The sequence below is a fragment of the Lepidochelys kempii genome, chromosome 1 (assembly GCF_965140265.1).
Source record: "Lepidochelys kempii isolate rLepKem1 chromosome 1, rLepKem1.hap2, whole genome shotgun sequence".
Lineage (NCBI taxonomy): Eukaryota > Metazoa > Chordata > Testudines > Cheloniidae > Lepidochelys > Lepidochelys kempii.
Window position 1 is genome coordinate 146,501,034 of NC_133256.1, and position 16,920 is coordinate 146,517,953.

Consider the following 16,920-nt stretch of genomic DNA (forward strand, 5'->3'; position numbering starts at 1 on the left):
AGTACCTACCTACCACCATATTTCATACAGAAGGGTTAAAAGGATCAGCTGAAAAGATTAATTCTTATAATACCTACCAGATCACATGACAAATCAATTTAATAAACTTTATAGTTTGAAGAAAGATACTGCGCTAAGGAAAGTACCTTTGCAGTGATTCAACAGTCACACCTGTCATTCTTAGGGAAAAATGACAAAAATTCTACACCATCATATACTTTTCCTCAAGAACTTGGTGGGGTGGGGGGGGGGTGGAGTTTGTGGAAATCTACAATATATGTTCAACTGCCATTAACAACAGCATCTTCTGGAATCAGAATGTTCTCTGGCTTGCTGCTGAAAGGAAGAGAGATCAAAACACTTTGTGAACATCATTTGTGCACAGTCCCAATCCTGCAATCTGATCTGCACAAACCACCTTTGACTTCAGTGGGACACCACACACCTCAAAGGTCTGCCCCATAAACCCACCTGCAAGTTTGGGGACCAATTCCAACACAGAACAGTTCAGAGGCAAATATATTGATTTACAAGGACACAAATGAAAGTTTGATATAGTTATGGGTTTATGGAGAATGCTACACTTTAACACAGAAACATGTTTAGTTGTCAAAGCAAGAAAATTTGGTATTTTGGAAATGTCTTCTACTACACATGAGAACAAATGCAGGATGTGATGTTTTCTTAGTTTATTAATTTATTTTTGCAGAAATCTGCAACTTTCCGAGTATGCACTTTCTGGAGGTACCACACATGCATAGCCTCTTAATGCTTTTGTACAATTTTATCTCTTGGTAATAATCTCATTCACAGCATATACATCTAAAATCTAGAGACATCGTATTTACAGGATTTAACAAGATCTAGTCTTGCTGTTTTAATGAAAAAATTTAACAGGGTTTCACACAGCAGGAAATATGGATTAGATACATCGGTGCCACCATAAATAAATAAATTTCAAGAACAGAGTTTTAAAAAATTCTTTAAGGTCTTGAAAATCCAAAATTATAATATTGCATTAACTCCAATGACCTCTTATTATTCAAACAAGTCAAGAAAAACCTACCTGTATTAATATTTATAGACAAGCAATGAGAATGCCCCAAACTAAAAAATATAGCAAGTTTCAATCATGGCCAACTTTAAATAATTATGTTAACATTTGGAAAGAAAATAAAATAGGTGCAGAACACAAGAAGCAATCTTGACTACAAGACGCTTTGTTTGCGTGCATGTCTTCTCTCTTTATGGGGTGGAGAGTCACAGTAGTATCACAGCATGTAAATTTTACAGTCTCAGAGAAGCAGTTAAGTATCTCTGAGTCTACCTTGAACTATGAAAGCCATTTTCACATTCCTGGGTACACCAATGAATATTAAAAAGGATCAAGATGACAATTTCATTTTTAACTTATTTGATAGTCTCATATTCTTTATTTTTTCCCCATTTTGTTTTGTCCCAATTTCAGCTCTTAAATATTTCTGAATTCAGTTTCAAAGGATTTTACAATCAATCTTAATGTCAACATGTGTTGCCATGGAAAAATTGAAATGAGAGTATAACTGGGATAGATACAGTAACTGAAAGCAAGCAATAATATATTTTTAAAGAAAACATGATTTAGTAGCACATGATTAGGAAGTACTAAGACTGAGCCCAGCTCTTTAAAAATTATTACACCTTCTCATCACACCTCCCATCTTAAGGGAAAACACACATACCACAGACACACAAATGCACAACTCAATCTGACCTTAGACTATATTTTACAAAGTATTTTCTTCTTAGCCCCTACTTGCCCTTCTTCCTCCCAAACAAGCAAGGTTGATAATTACATCAAATTTGAAGCATAGCCAAGTTTAGGATTTCTTTTGGTTTGCTATACCCTGAAATATTGTTCACAAGTCCCACTCTGACTAAAACTTTTTAAAAAACTGGTTGTAGGAATGGATAATTGATACTAATAGATGATAAATATAAAATAAGCTTTTATAAAAGTTAATTTAGATGAATCGTGAAATCCTTTTGAATACCTAAAGTCCAAGTTACCAACCGATCTAGTCTAATAGGATGGTTGAGGGAAAGCTTGTTATTAAAAATAAGTAGTGCATTAACAACACAACGGCATTAGCATCCTGCCATCCACATACCTATACAATCAAAAGTTTTATACAATACAGTGCATTTTATATGCCAGCTGACATTACGGTTTTGTGTGCATTAAATAAATATTACACAAAGAAACCTTTTTTGGCATAGTCTACATTTCAGCTGGAGTGTGAAAGGTGTTGCCTGCTTCCAAAAGCAAAATGAATGGATCTAATATTTAAATATAACTTATGTTCTAACAAACGAAAGATTCAAGTAGCATATATCGTTCTTTTACTGCTAATGTTTGTTCATTAATTTAAAATTTTCAATACTTCTTGTACAAACAACAAATGAACTGTAAAAAGCTCAAATAAAACTCAGCTTTGCTCTTAAAATCAACTTGCCCATTTGATGGCACTCTCTCTCACCCTCCCAACAGCATCTCCTCACAGGTTGCCTCTTTTCTGTCTTCTGCTAGCCGGTGACAGCTATAACTAAGACTAGAATGTCTTTGTAACACCAGAAACCATGCATTTTGGATTATTAGAGCTCACGGAATTAACGAGTTGCATGCATTTTTTTTTTTAATAAACAGCATCTACACTGTCTTAAAACAAAGTGGCACAACTGTTCTCCAGCATGCTACTGTTACTCTCATCTGATGACTGTCATTTTAGTTATTTTTGCTATTCCAGCAGAAACTAAAGCTGTTAAAAAGTCAACATAAATAGGATTGAAAATTGAAATCATACGAAAGAAAAGGCATCATCACTGAAGAACTATGACAGAATTGGTATTGTATTGAATACCTGAATATACATCAGATAATGATGTTGCTAATCTTTCAAGGAAGAAAAATGTTTTCGGTAAAATACTTCAGCTCATCTGTTTTCCACACTGTCCCTTCAGTTTTGCCACACTATCCAGTTATACAAAACAGAATTACAAAAATTTACTCTTATTTTTAACTTCATCTGGACAGCGGGGATTTTTGTTTTCTTTCAGATACGAGCTCCTCATCATACAGTGCAAAATCATCATCAACTTAAAAAGAAATCTCAGCTCTGATGCCTTTGACTTCATTTTGCTTATTAATGATGCACACTTCAATTGATCTCAAGCAGACTTATTAAATAGATTTTAGGTTATGCTGAAGATTTTACGATTGAAGGAACATATTTCAATATCATACCAGATAAAAGGTAGTTCCTGATCTGAATCACAAGATAGCAATTTTTGCTACTATCTTTTTAAACTGCATGGAGGGAAGACACCAGAAAGGCAATACAGGCAAAAACAACAAAAACTCTCCCTTTCAAATGCCGTGAAAACGTTAGATTTCACACAACAAAGTTACAGTGTAAAAATTCAATTGCATGGTACCAGCTTCTTACCGATATGAAAAACATCCTAAATCAGTCTCACAATTTCACATCATAATCATTCAGCTGCCCAAATCCAGAAGTTCTGATTTCACAAATAATGACTGCTTTAGTACAGCAAACTGAAGCATTTAAACAAAACTGATCATTTAATATAATACAATACATTATATGCATAAAAGTACCTGCATGGTTTTTAGTTTGCAAGTGTTTTGTATTCTTCACTGTATTGCAAACATTTCCTGACCAAAATTAAAAAATGCAGCACGCAACTTTTCCAGATCTGCCATCTGCTATTTTATACAGGCTGATTTATTAACAATGTGCAAATAAACCTTTATTGAAGAGCTAACATTGATTAATTCTTTTTCAGCTAAATCAGGATTGGGGCACAAAGTACCTTCTGTGCTGTAAACATCAAGAATTCTTCACAAAATTGGAAGCAGAAAAGGCTTAAGTAACAGGGTGCAAACACTTCTCATACATAATCATGGCTGAGCTCAAATCTTCCAAACAGAATTTGGAATAGTTCTGGCATTTGGCATACATTCACTGTTCTGCTACAGGGCAGTCTTAGGAGAACGTTATTTATAAAAGCATAATTTACTTTTAGCTTTACCACACAAGGACCAAATAAAAGCATGCAGCACTCTTTTCACCAGTTATATGGTAGAATTAGTTCTTAGTTAATTACCAGTGTTGACACTGCTTGGTGAGCACTCTACAAGCAAAAGGGATTGTAGAATCACCTCCGATTCTACTTTTTGTAAGGCTCATACAGTACCTCATTTTTGCACCAGAAGTCAATCTCAAAACAGCAAATTTTTGTGTAGACTTAAATCACCCTGAAAAAAAGCAGCGATTACAAATACCCTTCTCTCTGTTTTCTATATGTTGTAAAATTTACAGTTGCATTTTCCTGTCTTCTTTTTCAGTAGTTTACAATCCAGAAGCACAGGGAGCCTTTGTTTTCCAGCTAGCTGGGACCAGGTAGGTCAGCAATGGCTTCAGTTTGTCAGGATAACTGTAATATTTCACATCATTACTAAAAGTTCTATATTTAAAAATTAAGAGCCACTACGCAGTAACTGTAGCCACAGGATTAAACTGCAGCAGTTATCTGTTTTCCTGTATACATTCTTCAAAGAGTGAATCCTTTTCTGGTTTTGGCTATCCTTTCTGCTTTGCTCACTGCAATGGCATAAGAAAAGAATATTTCCCTCCCCGCCCCCCAAATTTATTCTTTAGGGCAGTACAAGTGGAAACAGTTTCACATCTTTTCCTCCCCCCTTGTAATCTGAAAATAGTTGACTGGCAAAGGCCTGGCAGATGGACTGAAAGGTTCCCCATGTTTCCTTCTCCTATGGCTGTGGGCTCAAGAACCTGTTTTCAACCTAATGCAGACCCTTTCCAGATTCAGGTGTAATGTGGCATTTCACACTGCTCACAGCGGTTTAGCGCTGGGTGGTTCAGAAAGGTGCAGCTATCACAATTCCATGGAGCCCCTTCAAAGTCTTCATCTCTTGGCTGAGTCTGTGGAGTCTGTTTGGAGCTGGTTTGATGCTCTAAAGAAAAAATAATGTTATTTTTCAAACAAAACCTTCATAAGAAAGCATACCATGCAATTTTAGTAAATATTTAGAGTAGATTAAGTAGATTTCATCTGCTAGCTAGTAGTTTTCAGCTGTGTTTTACAGACATCTAAATGGCACTGTACAACTGGATTAGGATTTGAAATTCAGAATGTACAAAATACATACATTATGTATTACCTACTGAGAAGGCAGTCCAAAGCTAATGGTTTTTAGCAGGGAACGACATGAATTCACCCCAAGGCCCATGTAAATGCTACTCATGTATGAGTCTGTACATGTATCAAAGGAAGGGAATTTTCTAAGAGAAAGTAGGTTTGAAGACTCCATGCTAAGTGCCAGGCATTCAGACCCAAAACTAGTCTGCAGTGGGCTGACAGCAAGAATCTTGACATCATGCAGGTCCATTGCAATGCACTCTTGCCCTGTGGTTGCCAGTAAATCAGTATACTAGAATTGCACGTAATACAACATATTTTGCTTTGGTTTGTACAAATATGCCACTAGTAGTGCCTACAAAACTTCCATTTAGGAAGAAGAGTTTGATGGTTCTTCCTTCTGTTGTCCTTTTACCTATTTAAACTACCTGCATCCTGCGTGTTTCATAATATTACAAAGAGATACTAACTTCAGAAGCCGGATAATTATTTTTAGTTTTTCATTTGATCAAAAACTCAAACTTCCAAAAGCTTTATATTTGTTCTTTGAGGCATGACTCCTTTTCCAATTAGATTATTCTTACCATCAACCAGAATTTAATAAAAGCCTATACTTTCACACAGCACCCAATTTACATATTAATTGTTTTACCCTAGTGACTTCTTCCAAAAGTCTTCTTTCCATATTTGTTATTAAAGGCTATCAGTAATTCATAACAAGAGATTTACCACAAACCCCCCCCAACAAATAGTCTAATTCACTTTCCTGCATCTAAAAGTTGACAGTGTAGAATGCCTCAGAGGAAGATAAATGCCACACACCTTTCCTACCCCTTCCTTTAGTCCAGGGGTGGGCAAACTACAGCCTGCAGCCCGCTTCCGGCCCATCAGACGTCTTTATCCAGCCCTCGAGCTCCCGCCAGGGAGCGGGGTCGGGGGCTTGCCCTGCTCTGCCTGCCCAGCGCTCCCCAGCCCCCGACTCTCAATTCGCTAGATGAGAACCATCTTTAGCACGCAGAGCCACACTGCGCAGGCGTGACGTCACCGCACTGTTTCCAGGATCAGAACCCCGCCCTTACATGGCTGCCCTTTCCCCACACGGCCGTGCACCCAATCCCCTCCCGGTCTTCTACGGCCCCACCTTTGAGAGCCTCGAAACCGCCCAGGGGCTGCACCTGTCTCAGCTAGGGTACCTGGTATGGCCACCTTGGTGTCACTGCCAGCAGCGCCCCCAGGTGTTCCGGTACTGCCCCTGTAGAACCCCCCCCCTTCACCCCACACCCCCGAGTCCTCCCTCCCCCCACCTTGGTAACATCCCTTAGAGAGTCCCCCCACGCTACATCCCAAAGAGTCCCCCTCCCCCACCGGGCATTCATGGCCCGCCATATAATTTCCATACCCAGATGTGGCCCTCAGGCCAAAAAGTTTGCCCATCCCTGCTTTAGTCAGTGATAAATTCCATGGAACTAGCATCTATGAAGTTATAGGGAAGGAACTGACGAGTCTGTGTTCCTAAACAAGATAAAGAAAGAAGGCAACACCCTGACAAGCAGACAAACATGTACAATATATTTTGCTAAAAAAATGTTCATAGAGGAACGAGAGAGAGAGAGAGAGAGAGAGAGAGAGAGAGGAGTTTGTGGGAAGATCTGAGGGAGGGTATATTCCCCTGGGAATTTATTTAGGAAAATACCTGGATTTGGTTCAAGAGCAGTCTGCTCTTCAAGAAATGTCTCTTATGAAAGTCAAGGATAAAAGGCATTTCTTGCAAATGTGATTCAACAGTATCCTGAAAAGGAAAACTTTTGAGGTTGGGCAATCATTCCAACCTTCTTTCAGTCTGGTGATAGAGTTTTGAAGATATTCCTTTGCTCCCCTTTCAGCAACGCCCTGAACTGGGGCATGACCCAACTCACACTGGTGTCAAGTAGCTGAGTGTCAGCAGTTGCTCATAAAATACCCTCAACATTTATTAAATATATGTGTTTAAAACTGATCTGTGCCCTAGGTCAAATATACTTAGAAATCAAACCTTTATATTTCACCTTTTTCTGCAAAAATCTAAAACATGTCATGTTGTCAAGACATACTGGAGAAACGAATTCTCAGGTTTCATTTTTCTTAATCTCAGATCTTATCCATTTTTCAGACAATTAGTATTTTGGCCCAGGTTACTTGTTAACTGCTTCACTGTCATGTCTTTGAATTTCTTACAAATTACTTAACCTGAATTTTACCCTTATGTTGGCACTTTCTAGAACAGTAGTAAAATACATACTTAGAAGGATGTAAATATGGCCCAAGCCTATCAAAGTCTGAAAAGTTTAATGAACTACAAATTGATTGTCAGTTTTTTAAATTGCACAGCATTGTCAAAGTGCTACAAACAAAGTACTAGTCACTTACTGTATACAGTATTTGATGTACCATTTTTACCACACAGCACAAACTAATTTACTTTAGATATTGTACACATTCCATCAGACCCCTGACCAAAGAACTGATTTCTGGCACCACACTCTGCTAACTACCTATTTAACCTGTATACTTTGTCTGATAATGGCCTGACAGGTACAGTCCATTAAGAGATATGCCCTTGTCCAAAAAAACAGTTTTAACATTACTATAATTTCAGGAGCTTAATCCAGCTTCAGTTTCTATGCACTCTACTTTTCTAGTCAATACATCCCGAGAGAAGGGAGGATAGAAAAGCAAGCACTGATCAATATCCATTGCTCTCATTTCATTTCATTGTCACACACTATCTTTTGAAACACTACGCCTTGTGGAATAATTGCTTTGTGCTGTTTTCCTGCAAGGCATCAGGGTAAAAAAAAGCAAAGTTTAGGTGTACCTGTGGTAAATTTATCCAACTCTCTGCCATATCCTGACTCCTGCCCATTCTCTACTTTGTTTTCCCTCACTCCCTTCCCCACTGTTTTACTCCTGTTTAAAGCCATAAGACAATTTAGGGTTTGTCTACAAAGGCCACAGTTCAAATGTAAATACCTAAACAGGCTCCTAAATCTATATTTAGGCTCTTAAATAAGTGTCTTGATTTTTCACCCACCCTAGCATGCTGAGCAGTAACTCCCTGGTGTGGACACTGCGAGCGCAAACTAAAACATACCTAAATTTGGGTTAATTCAGTCCTCTTTTAAACAGGACTAAGTTAAAGGCTTAAAGTTAGGCTCCTAAATCTGTACTTATGATGTTAAATAAGCATTCAATTGGATTTAGGCTCCTAAGTGTCTCAATCACTTTTGAAACAGAGATAGTCTCCTTAATCAATTAGGCATTGCAATGCTGAGCACAGCAACACCAAAATACCTTTGAAAACCTGGGTCTAAACGACTTGCGGTCACTGGGAGTCTGTGACAAAAATATGAATTGAATCCAAATCTCCCAGATCTCAATTCTGCGCCTCAACCACAGGATCATCTTTCTTCTGCTAACCACCATAGTATTCTGCAATCATACTATCCACAGGACAAAAGAAGTGAAGTGTGAACAGCACAGAGCAAATAATACTGACTAGGTTAGCCATTGCAAAGTTTTCAGTTTTGGGGGAACAGCCTACAACATATGGACCACAGCACCTGTGGGACTCCTACTACTCTGAAATATTATTAATATTATGAAATTTACTCTCTGTAATTCTGTGGTGACCATTGAGCAGACAATGTTAATGAGAAAAACACAAAATACCAATTCAAATTATGAATCTGTATTACTGATTTAATTTATGTATGCCTACCACTGCAGTTATGTTTATAAAAATCCCAGTAATGAACGTTACGGGAAGACTGAGGCATCCTAATCTAAATAGGAGTTAACCCAAATTATTTATTTTAAAAAATGTGTTAATTGGAAGTTCAAGTTAATCTGAAACCAACAGTAAAATCTTATGTACTTTCAGTTTCTTTTCTATTAATGAGCAGTATTATATATAAACATATGATCAGAATATTAATTTTAAACATATTGATAGAAAATAGCTTTCAGTGCCAGTGTTATTGTTGCTGTATCAACATAGATCTGTTTAAGTGTCTTAGCTGCACAGCTTGTAAAAATGTATAAACACCACAAGTAGAATGTTTCCGGCTACTACTGACTGTATAAAAAGAATTGCTTTAACACTTACTGCAACTCATGGAAAATCTCCTTCTCAGTGTGAGAACTACTAAATAACAATGAGATATACGAATGGTTTTCTTGGCCCTCATTTAGCGACTCACCTTTTTTACATGGTTTTGGTGGCACAACAGGACCAGGTTCTATATTATCATAAAAGTTGCTCATGGCTTTCGGATCAAAGTTACCTGGTAAGAGGAACAGAAATATAAACAATACTAAGCAAGGATATTAGAGAGCATATGCACAACAAGTCCCTTTTTACATGAAGCATGTTTACAGCTTATTGTATCTTTCATATCTTTCTGACTCATACCATATTATCCCATTGCAGCATTTACTGGGCAGGCATACTACTACACTGAAGAAACTAGCAGACTTGCCACATCTCCCTGAAATTCTGCCACTCTTCAGAACTAAGTTGATCAATAAAAGCTTCAGTATTCCACAGACTGCAATGATAACTAATAAAGGTTTAAATAAGCCAAATAATGCCTAAGAGAAAAAGGAGATAACGCTTCACCCCACCCATCTTATTTCCTATGAGGATGCCAATTGTTTAAGGAACTATATACCTAAATTGAGATCTCCTTGACCATATGGAAATGGAATCAAAATAATTGTGCCTAAAAATGGTACTGTTTTGTTAAGGATGCCATACTAAAGTTCTAACATTAACTTTTTTTTTGAAAATAAAGAAATTAATAGCAGCTGCTCCAAACTGCTTCTAAAAACATCTTCTCTTGAAGTTCAACTTTCAGTGTTGTATAAAGAACTCTCCTCTGTAGTGTTTTAATTTTTCCTCTGATATTTCAGCTGCTCTCCTAAATTTTCAGTTTACTTGCTCCAGATTAGTTACACTGTGTCTCTTCCTCTTCTGTGTCACATTTCAAAAGGTGGAGCTCTTAATAAACTGGCAGAGGAACGTACTGCAAACCTACTGTAACTGCAGATGCAGGAGAGAAAGGGTTGTGAACAGGAGCTGCTTCCTGATTGTTGGTTAGAAAAGCAGATGAAAATCAGTTTGGGTTTAAGTGAAGAGTAGCACTCATTTCTGAACAGTTCTCTCTGGTCATACCCTTCTGGGTATGAATCCCAGGGTGTTTCTGTTCTTCATTTTCATTTATCCTGTGAAGTTTCACTGGTCTTTTACATTTCCTATATTCTCAGCTGGACCTGGCACACAGGTTTAATTTTGTGGTTAGCAGTGATTGTGTATATGCCTAATTGTGAATTTGACACCTGTCAATCCCATTTCAGTGTTGGTGTTCTGATATGCAATTTATTTTAAATATGCTCATTTATAAAATGGTCCCCACAGAGAATGAGTTGTCTGCATGCTGTGAGAATTCGTTTTTCAGTTTGCTCTGAAAGTTTTGCAAGTTGTGTCCTTTGCTAGAGGACATTCTCATTCCATATTCTTCTAGCCTTTTTTTTTTGCGTGTTTCTATGGATCAGGTTTGAAACATCCAGATAAACGTTTAAAAAAAGGGGAGGGGGGGCGCTAAGATTCTGTTTGCTCTGCATGGACATCCAGGATCTCATGCCATTTTCTGTAAGAATTGCCACTGGAGCTCCTGATATCCTTCCCAAATTTCATCTCTGGCAGATGGGCTGGATGAATTCCAGTGGTGTTGTATAAAACCTCCTGCTATGAGTTGAGCACTTTCAGCTCCCTAGGGAGCAACTCAGCAATCCAGGAACTACTCAGCAACTTGCAGGATCAAGCTCTTAGTGAAATCTGAGTCATGTTCTATTTCTTTTAAATGAACTGATGCTAAGTCATTCGGGTATCGTTACCAGTGTTTAGACATTCGAGAGGTAGTTTATTTGCTCATGACACAAGTGTTTTGTTCTAGTCATCTGAAAGCTTTCCTCTATGTTTATTTCATGTTATGTTCTATTTCAGCTTTTACTGGATAAGAGGTTTTCTCTGCATAGCTCCAGTTTTGCTTTCTTTTCATAGGGCAGCTTCTATTTGGACAACAAAGTTTATTTCAGTGTGTTGGATTGTTTCATAGATAACTTAAAATGCAATTTCTTTTTCAGGACAGAGCTTCTAGGTGAAGGCCCCAGAGATTTACAATTTAAACTGATTTTTGTAATACATTTACCACAAATTTCCTTCAGTGTTTTTGAAAGTATCTTTTAATTAGAATTATTTGTATTTGCATAGTCACTATGGTCTTTTTTATCTTGTAAGGCTGCTCCATGTGTCTTCAAAATACAGATGTGGCAAGTGTGCTCCCAGTTTGGAAGTGGCAGATGTGACACAGCAGGCGCACACGTAGCAATTTATTTACTACAATTTATTTAGTGTCACAATAAGTCACAGCAAAGAGATACATTTGCAGCAACAATGAATATATCATGAACTAAAGAACTTGAGTATGGAACCATTATCAAGGTATGTCCATTTTTCGATTCAACTATCTTCACAAAGTCCTTTCAAATTGCTATTTACAAGTAATTACTTAATTTAATTTGGGCACACTTTTATTGAGAATTTTATTAACAAAAACCACACTATCCAACCAGCTTATAACTGACAAAGAAAAAAAGACAGGTTGTGTCTTTCATTCTGAAGTAATGATTTGATATCAGTAAAACCCAGTTTTGATAAAAAAAGGAAAAGAAAAAGCCAAAGATCTACTCACATTTAAACACACACCACATTAAAAAACTTATGTTTTACAAAAAAGAAAAAAAAATCAAGTCTATACCTCTAGACTGAAGGAGGTCAACTTCTTTCAGAGTACAGTCAACATTTATCTGGAGCTGTCTATTCAGGCTTCTCAATCTGGTCATTTCCTCAGGCTAGTAAGAAAGGACCCAAAATAGCAATTGTAGGAAAGTCAGCATCAACTCTAATGTAGATATAACAATTATTATATATGTCTCATATGTTAACAGTTCCTATTAATAATGTGACCGGGGCAGGGTTGCCAATGATGAGTAAGTGCAGCTGAAAAAAATCCATAGCGAATGACATGATTTCAAGGGAAATGTTTAAAAGATATTTTTAAAATGAGTTCTCCATTAGGTATTTTGGTGATAAATAAATGTATACAAATTAGTTTTAATATTTACCAGAAAGCAAATTGTGCTCGACTTTTAAAATGATCAAGTTACAAAATCTATGATGGCAGTTAAAGTACTCCTATCCCTTAGGCCAGATGCATATTGCCCTGAGAATCTTTGAAAGGTCAATGACCAAATTTTGTCGTCAGTTGAACTGGTCTAACTCCTAAAAAATCAATGCAGTTGTTACCCCAGAATTTGACATTCCTGTATGAACCCCAGAATTTGACAGTACTGCAGTCAGCAATTTTGTATGTTCAGCCACTGCCAGCTGAAAACCTAACATCACATAGTTAGGAAAATCTTAGGCCCTAAGAAGCAAGGCCAAATAATGGCATGTTTGCAGTTTTGCGATCAAAATAATAAATATAAAATAAATAATAAATGTATTATTTGGACAGCCATTCTTGGTCTTAAGTGCCTCTAACACCATTGACATATAAATGTTATTGTTATAACTAAAAATGTTTTAATAATAAAAAATAAGTAGGTTTGCTAAAATTAGGGGTTATTATGGTGACCCACTGAAAGTCACTATAAATTTGTGTTTTGTTTAAAGTTGGCTGTAAAAAAAAAAATCGGTGAAAAAGTTTGCTTTGGAGCAGTCCAAAGAAGTTTTCTTTGGACAAGAATCTGGCATCTCCGGCAGTCAAACAAAAGAGGGGACCCCCTAAAGCTAATCCTTCAAAGCCATTTCTTAACTTCAGGTAAATATAAATGTTTTAAAATGCTCTAAACCTACTGCAACAGCATATGTATGTATCTGAACTTAAAATCTAATAAAAAATAGTTTTAAATAAAAGCACTCTTGCTTGTATCAATCATTTATCAAACAAAAAAGATAAACCCACATTAATTTATTCCTAATACCACCTAAAAAAATACACAGTAAAGTTACCACTGCTTTGGGTTCCAAAAACCCTGGGTATAGTTACTCCAGATTTTTATCCTTCTAAACTGAAAGCAGCATCTAACCTCTAGTTTGTATTAATATTAGCAGCTGCAGATCAGAAGTTACATTTCCTTCCTACCTCAAGATTACATGCGTTACACCAAAACTTTTAGCCCAACATTTCTCAACTGTGCAGTGCTGCATAGAATGGATAGTGGGAAGTAAGGGATCAACTGATCCATTTCTGACATTTGCATATATTAATGAAAGTGATACATATGGACCTGTCCATACCAGAAACCATACCATACCATGTCCATACTAATTACTAACAGAAGGAATTAACAATGAGTACAGCTAAACTGAGGAGAGTAACTCCCATTAACACACTTGAGAATATCCAGGTGTGACCAGCCAAGTGAATCCCTAGGTGCCCTCAGAGCTTCCACACCAGAGGGTAAGAAGGGGGAGGTCTAAGAGGTACAGATATATTCCAAGCAGTGACAGCAGCCTGGCATACTGAAGCTCCTTTTCAAAAATCTCTGTCCTACATGCATAACCAAACTGTGCATGCCAAGTCTTAGGTATAAAAACTAGACTTCCTCATTAATCTCCTGGGCACTCACAGTATATTTAAAAAAAGAAAAGGAGTACTTGTGGCACCTTAGAGACGAACCAATTTATTTGAACCTAAGCTTTCGTGAGCTACAGCTCACTTCATCGGATGCATACTGTGGAGAGTACACAAGATCTTTTTATACACACAAAGCATGAAAAAATGGGTGTTTACCACTACAAAAGGTTTTCTCTCCCCCCACCCCACTCTCCTGCTGGTAATAGCTTATCTAAAGTGATCACTCTCCTTACAATGTGTATGATAATCAAGTTGGGCCATTTCCAGCACAAATCCAGTATATTTGAAAGCAGTCGTCATTCTGGGGTACAGAAAAGCAAACACATATAGGTTTCACTGTATGCAGAACAAAGTTTCTGAAAGTGTAGCCCATACGTGTTTCTTAAAGTACCAAATATCTGTTTATTCAAAGGAAGAACTGATCTTGCAGACAAATCACATAGCAAAGAGCAAAAATCACTTGCCAATTCAAAGAGTTTAATCTCCAAAACATCTTACTACATACTGTACTTTGTAAGCTGCTTGCATGAACAATAACTGAACAAGGGAGCTTAAAAAAAACCTGATGTTTACAAATACAGATTTCTTACTGTTGGGATTGAGGTTGTACAGCTTACTCTTCTAAGTCGCCTCTGCATAAGATTGTGTTCCATGCTATTGACTTCAGTTTTCAGCCGCTCAAGTTCCTCTTTCTCAAGCTTCAGTTCTTTTGCTAATCTCTCCATCCTTGCTCGCTGATGTAATAGCAAGGCTAGAGCAGTATAGGGAATAAACAGTCAATATAATGCACTTAATTAAAAAACAGAACTCTTACTTTGTGTGTAATATACACAAGTGACCTTTCCAAAATAATAGGTGAGTATAAACATGCAGCCACATATCAGTGTAAAGATGCTTCATGCCAACTGAACTATAGTTTAGGACAGTAAATTCTTCCAGAATAAAAATAATGGCTTTAGACAGTAATTTGAAGTTCATATTACCATTTTGGTCACTGCTTCTTTTTTTGTATTTGGTCTTTCTCCACTGAAAAATACAAAGGCACCTGTACAAGGAGACATCTTCTCAGGATGAAACAGCAACCTAATCATACTACCACTGCACTGTCAAGAATAAATACCAGAGGCAAGAATTAGAGTCTGAAAGACCACACCAGAACATGACCTCACAGCTGCTGTTTAATAATGTCATCTGATTCTCAGAAGACCTCACATATTAGCAAGAGCCAAGCCTGTATTGATTTTTGCAGTTCTATTAGAGACTATACAACAAAGTTTTTAAAAATTGCTTTTGCCCTTTGGAACAGTAGAAGGTTTAATTTCCAGTATTATAAATTCACTCATGTTCACAGGCAAAACTAAGGAGCAAGGAGAATCCCTTATTAAAGGAAGATAGACATAAATTAGTTACAAGAATCGTAAAGACCTTCAGGACCTTTAACTCTGTAGTTAAAGTTGAGCCATTCCTCCTAAATCTCTTTCAGTCGTTAATAACTTCCTCAAAAATGTATGCCTTTGGGATGAAATTTGTCATGTTCACAGTCTCAAGCTACAAGACTTCTGTTGTCATGGGTTCCTGAGGCAGTTGCTGAGCAGGTAAAGATAATCCTACTAGCTAGGAATAAATATTCAATTTTCTCTGACAGACTAGGCAGGATTTTCCTCAATATTTTTACTTTGATGTCAAATAGGAGTAAATACAGGTCACTGGTCTGAGGTTTACCACTTTCTGATCTACTTGTTTTTACTGATGCTCAACTGAAGAGGAAAGATCCTTCTTGACAATGGCAATTGACCGGGGAAGGCAAAGGGAAGAGATTTGCTGCTGGTATGCAGATGGGTAGACTGTCCAAGTAATGGGTTTGCCAGCAGGTTATTCCTATGTTTCTACTGTGAAATAAACAGAAAAAAGGAACGCACAAGGACACACTACTGAAGCTTGCAAAGTGCTATTACATGCAAAGCACCTGCAGTGTCTCTCCTTCCTGATCTCCATTCAGTGCAAAGAGAAATTAAAAATGTTAAACAAAACACTGTATGAAAAATACAATTATATACTAATTGGAAGAAAGGAAAAAACTCCACAGATGGAGCTAAGTGCAGACATGACAGATCTTACTGAGGCAGGGTAGAAAACAGAGAGGAAGAGCCAGGAGCATAAAAATACGGTATTTTTATTGGCTGACACTTTTCTACCTGAAGCAGAAATTCTAAACTTGGATTTTGTATGGACCCTCACATTTCAGAAGCCAGTAGCAATACAGGGATTGAAAACAGGATATCTTATTAAATAACATTAAAACAACAAAACCAGCAACAACCTTTCATAAAAACAGTGTGTGTCAGTTAAGAGAAGAGTTTGAAAGATCATAATTACAGTATTAATTTTAAAAAATTCACAACAGTAATGATACATGGCTCACCAATTCCTGGCTTTATATATTCATTCATCATCCAGTTTATACCTGACATATACAATGCCCTCTCATATGTGCTGCATCTTATTAGGATATAGCATCATGCAATATAATATATCACACTAAAGAAAATCAGTAGTGATGTATATATTTCTGTAACTTTTTCACCATGGTAGAGACTGATAGAAAAGTCATACACATTAATTTGTTTCTTAAATTAGCAAAATCCGAAGATTTTAAGTATATTCCTCTTTAAATCTCAGTTGTGCTACATAAGTGTGTAATGTAAGTTTGCAGAGGCTAAATATTATTGCTGTTGATATTTATATTGCAGTAGCACACACAGTCACTATTGAAGCCCCAACATATAGGAAGATACAGTTCTCTGCCCCAAAGACCATACAAACCTAAGAAACTCAACTGTCCAAATGAAGGAAACTAATTCCCCCCCCCCCCAAAAAAAAAAAAGAAGAAAAAGAAAATAGTATCTAGGGGGAAAAAACCACAGTGCAAAAAAACTGAACAGCAAATAAAACCTTA

The 16,920-nt window shown here is 37.0% G+C and overlaps 1 protein-coding gene across 5 annotated transcripts in view; it reads right to left on the reverse strand.

Annotated features, from left to right (window-relative positions):
* Nucleotides 1-679: 679 nt before the first annotated feature.
* TAB3 (TGF-beta activated kinase 1 (MAP3K7) binding protein 3) overlaps nucleotides 680-16,920 on the reverse strand; it is a 76,563-nt gene continuing 60,322 nt past the window's right edge. For 4 of the 5 annotated variants that reach the window (XM_073357837.1, XM_073357805.1, XM_073357821.1 and 1 more), the window contains 4 exons: nucleotides 14,555-14,715; nucleotides 12,081-12,174; nucleotides 9,462-9,545; nucleotides 680-5,038 (listed from right to left, as the gene is read on the reverse strand). In XM_073357837.1, the coding sequence (XP_073213938.1) occupies nucleotides 4,890-5,038; nucleotides 9,462-9,545; nucleotides 12,081-12,174; nucleotides 14,555-14,715 (488 nt within the window). In that variant the 3' untranslated portion in view covers nucleotides 680-4,889. The remainder of the gene's footprint in view (nucleotides 5,039-9,461; nucleotides 9,546-12,080; nucleotides 12,175-14,554; nucleotides 14,716-16,920) is intronic. The other variant, XM_073357829.1, reaches the window with a different exon arrangement.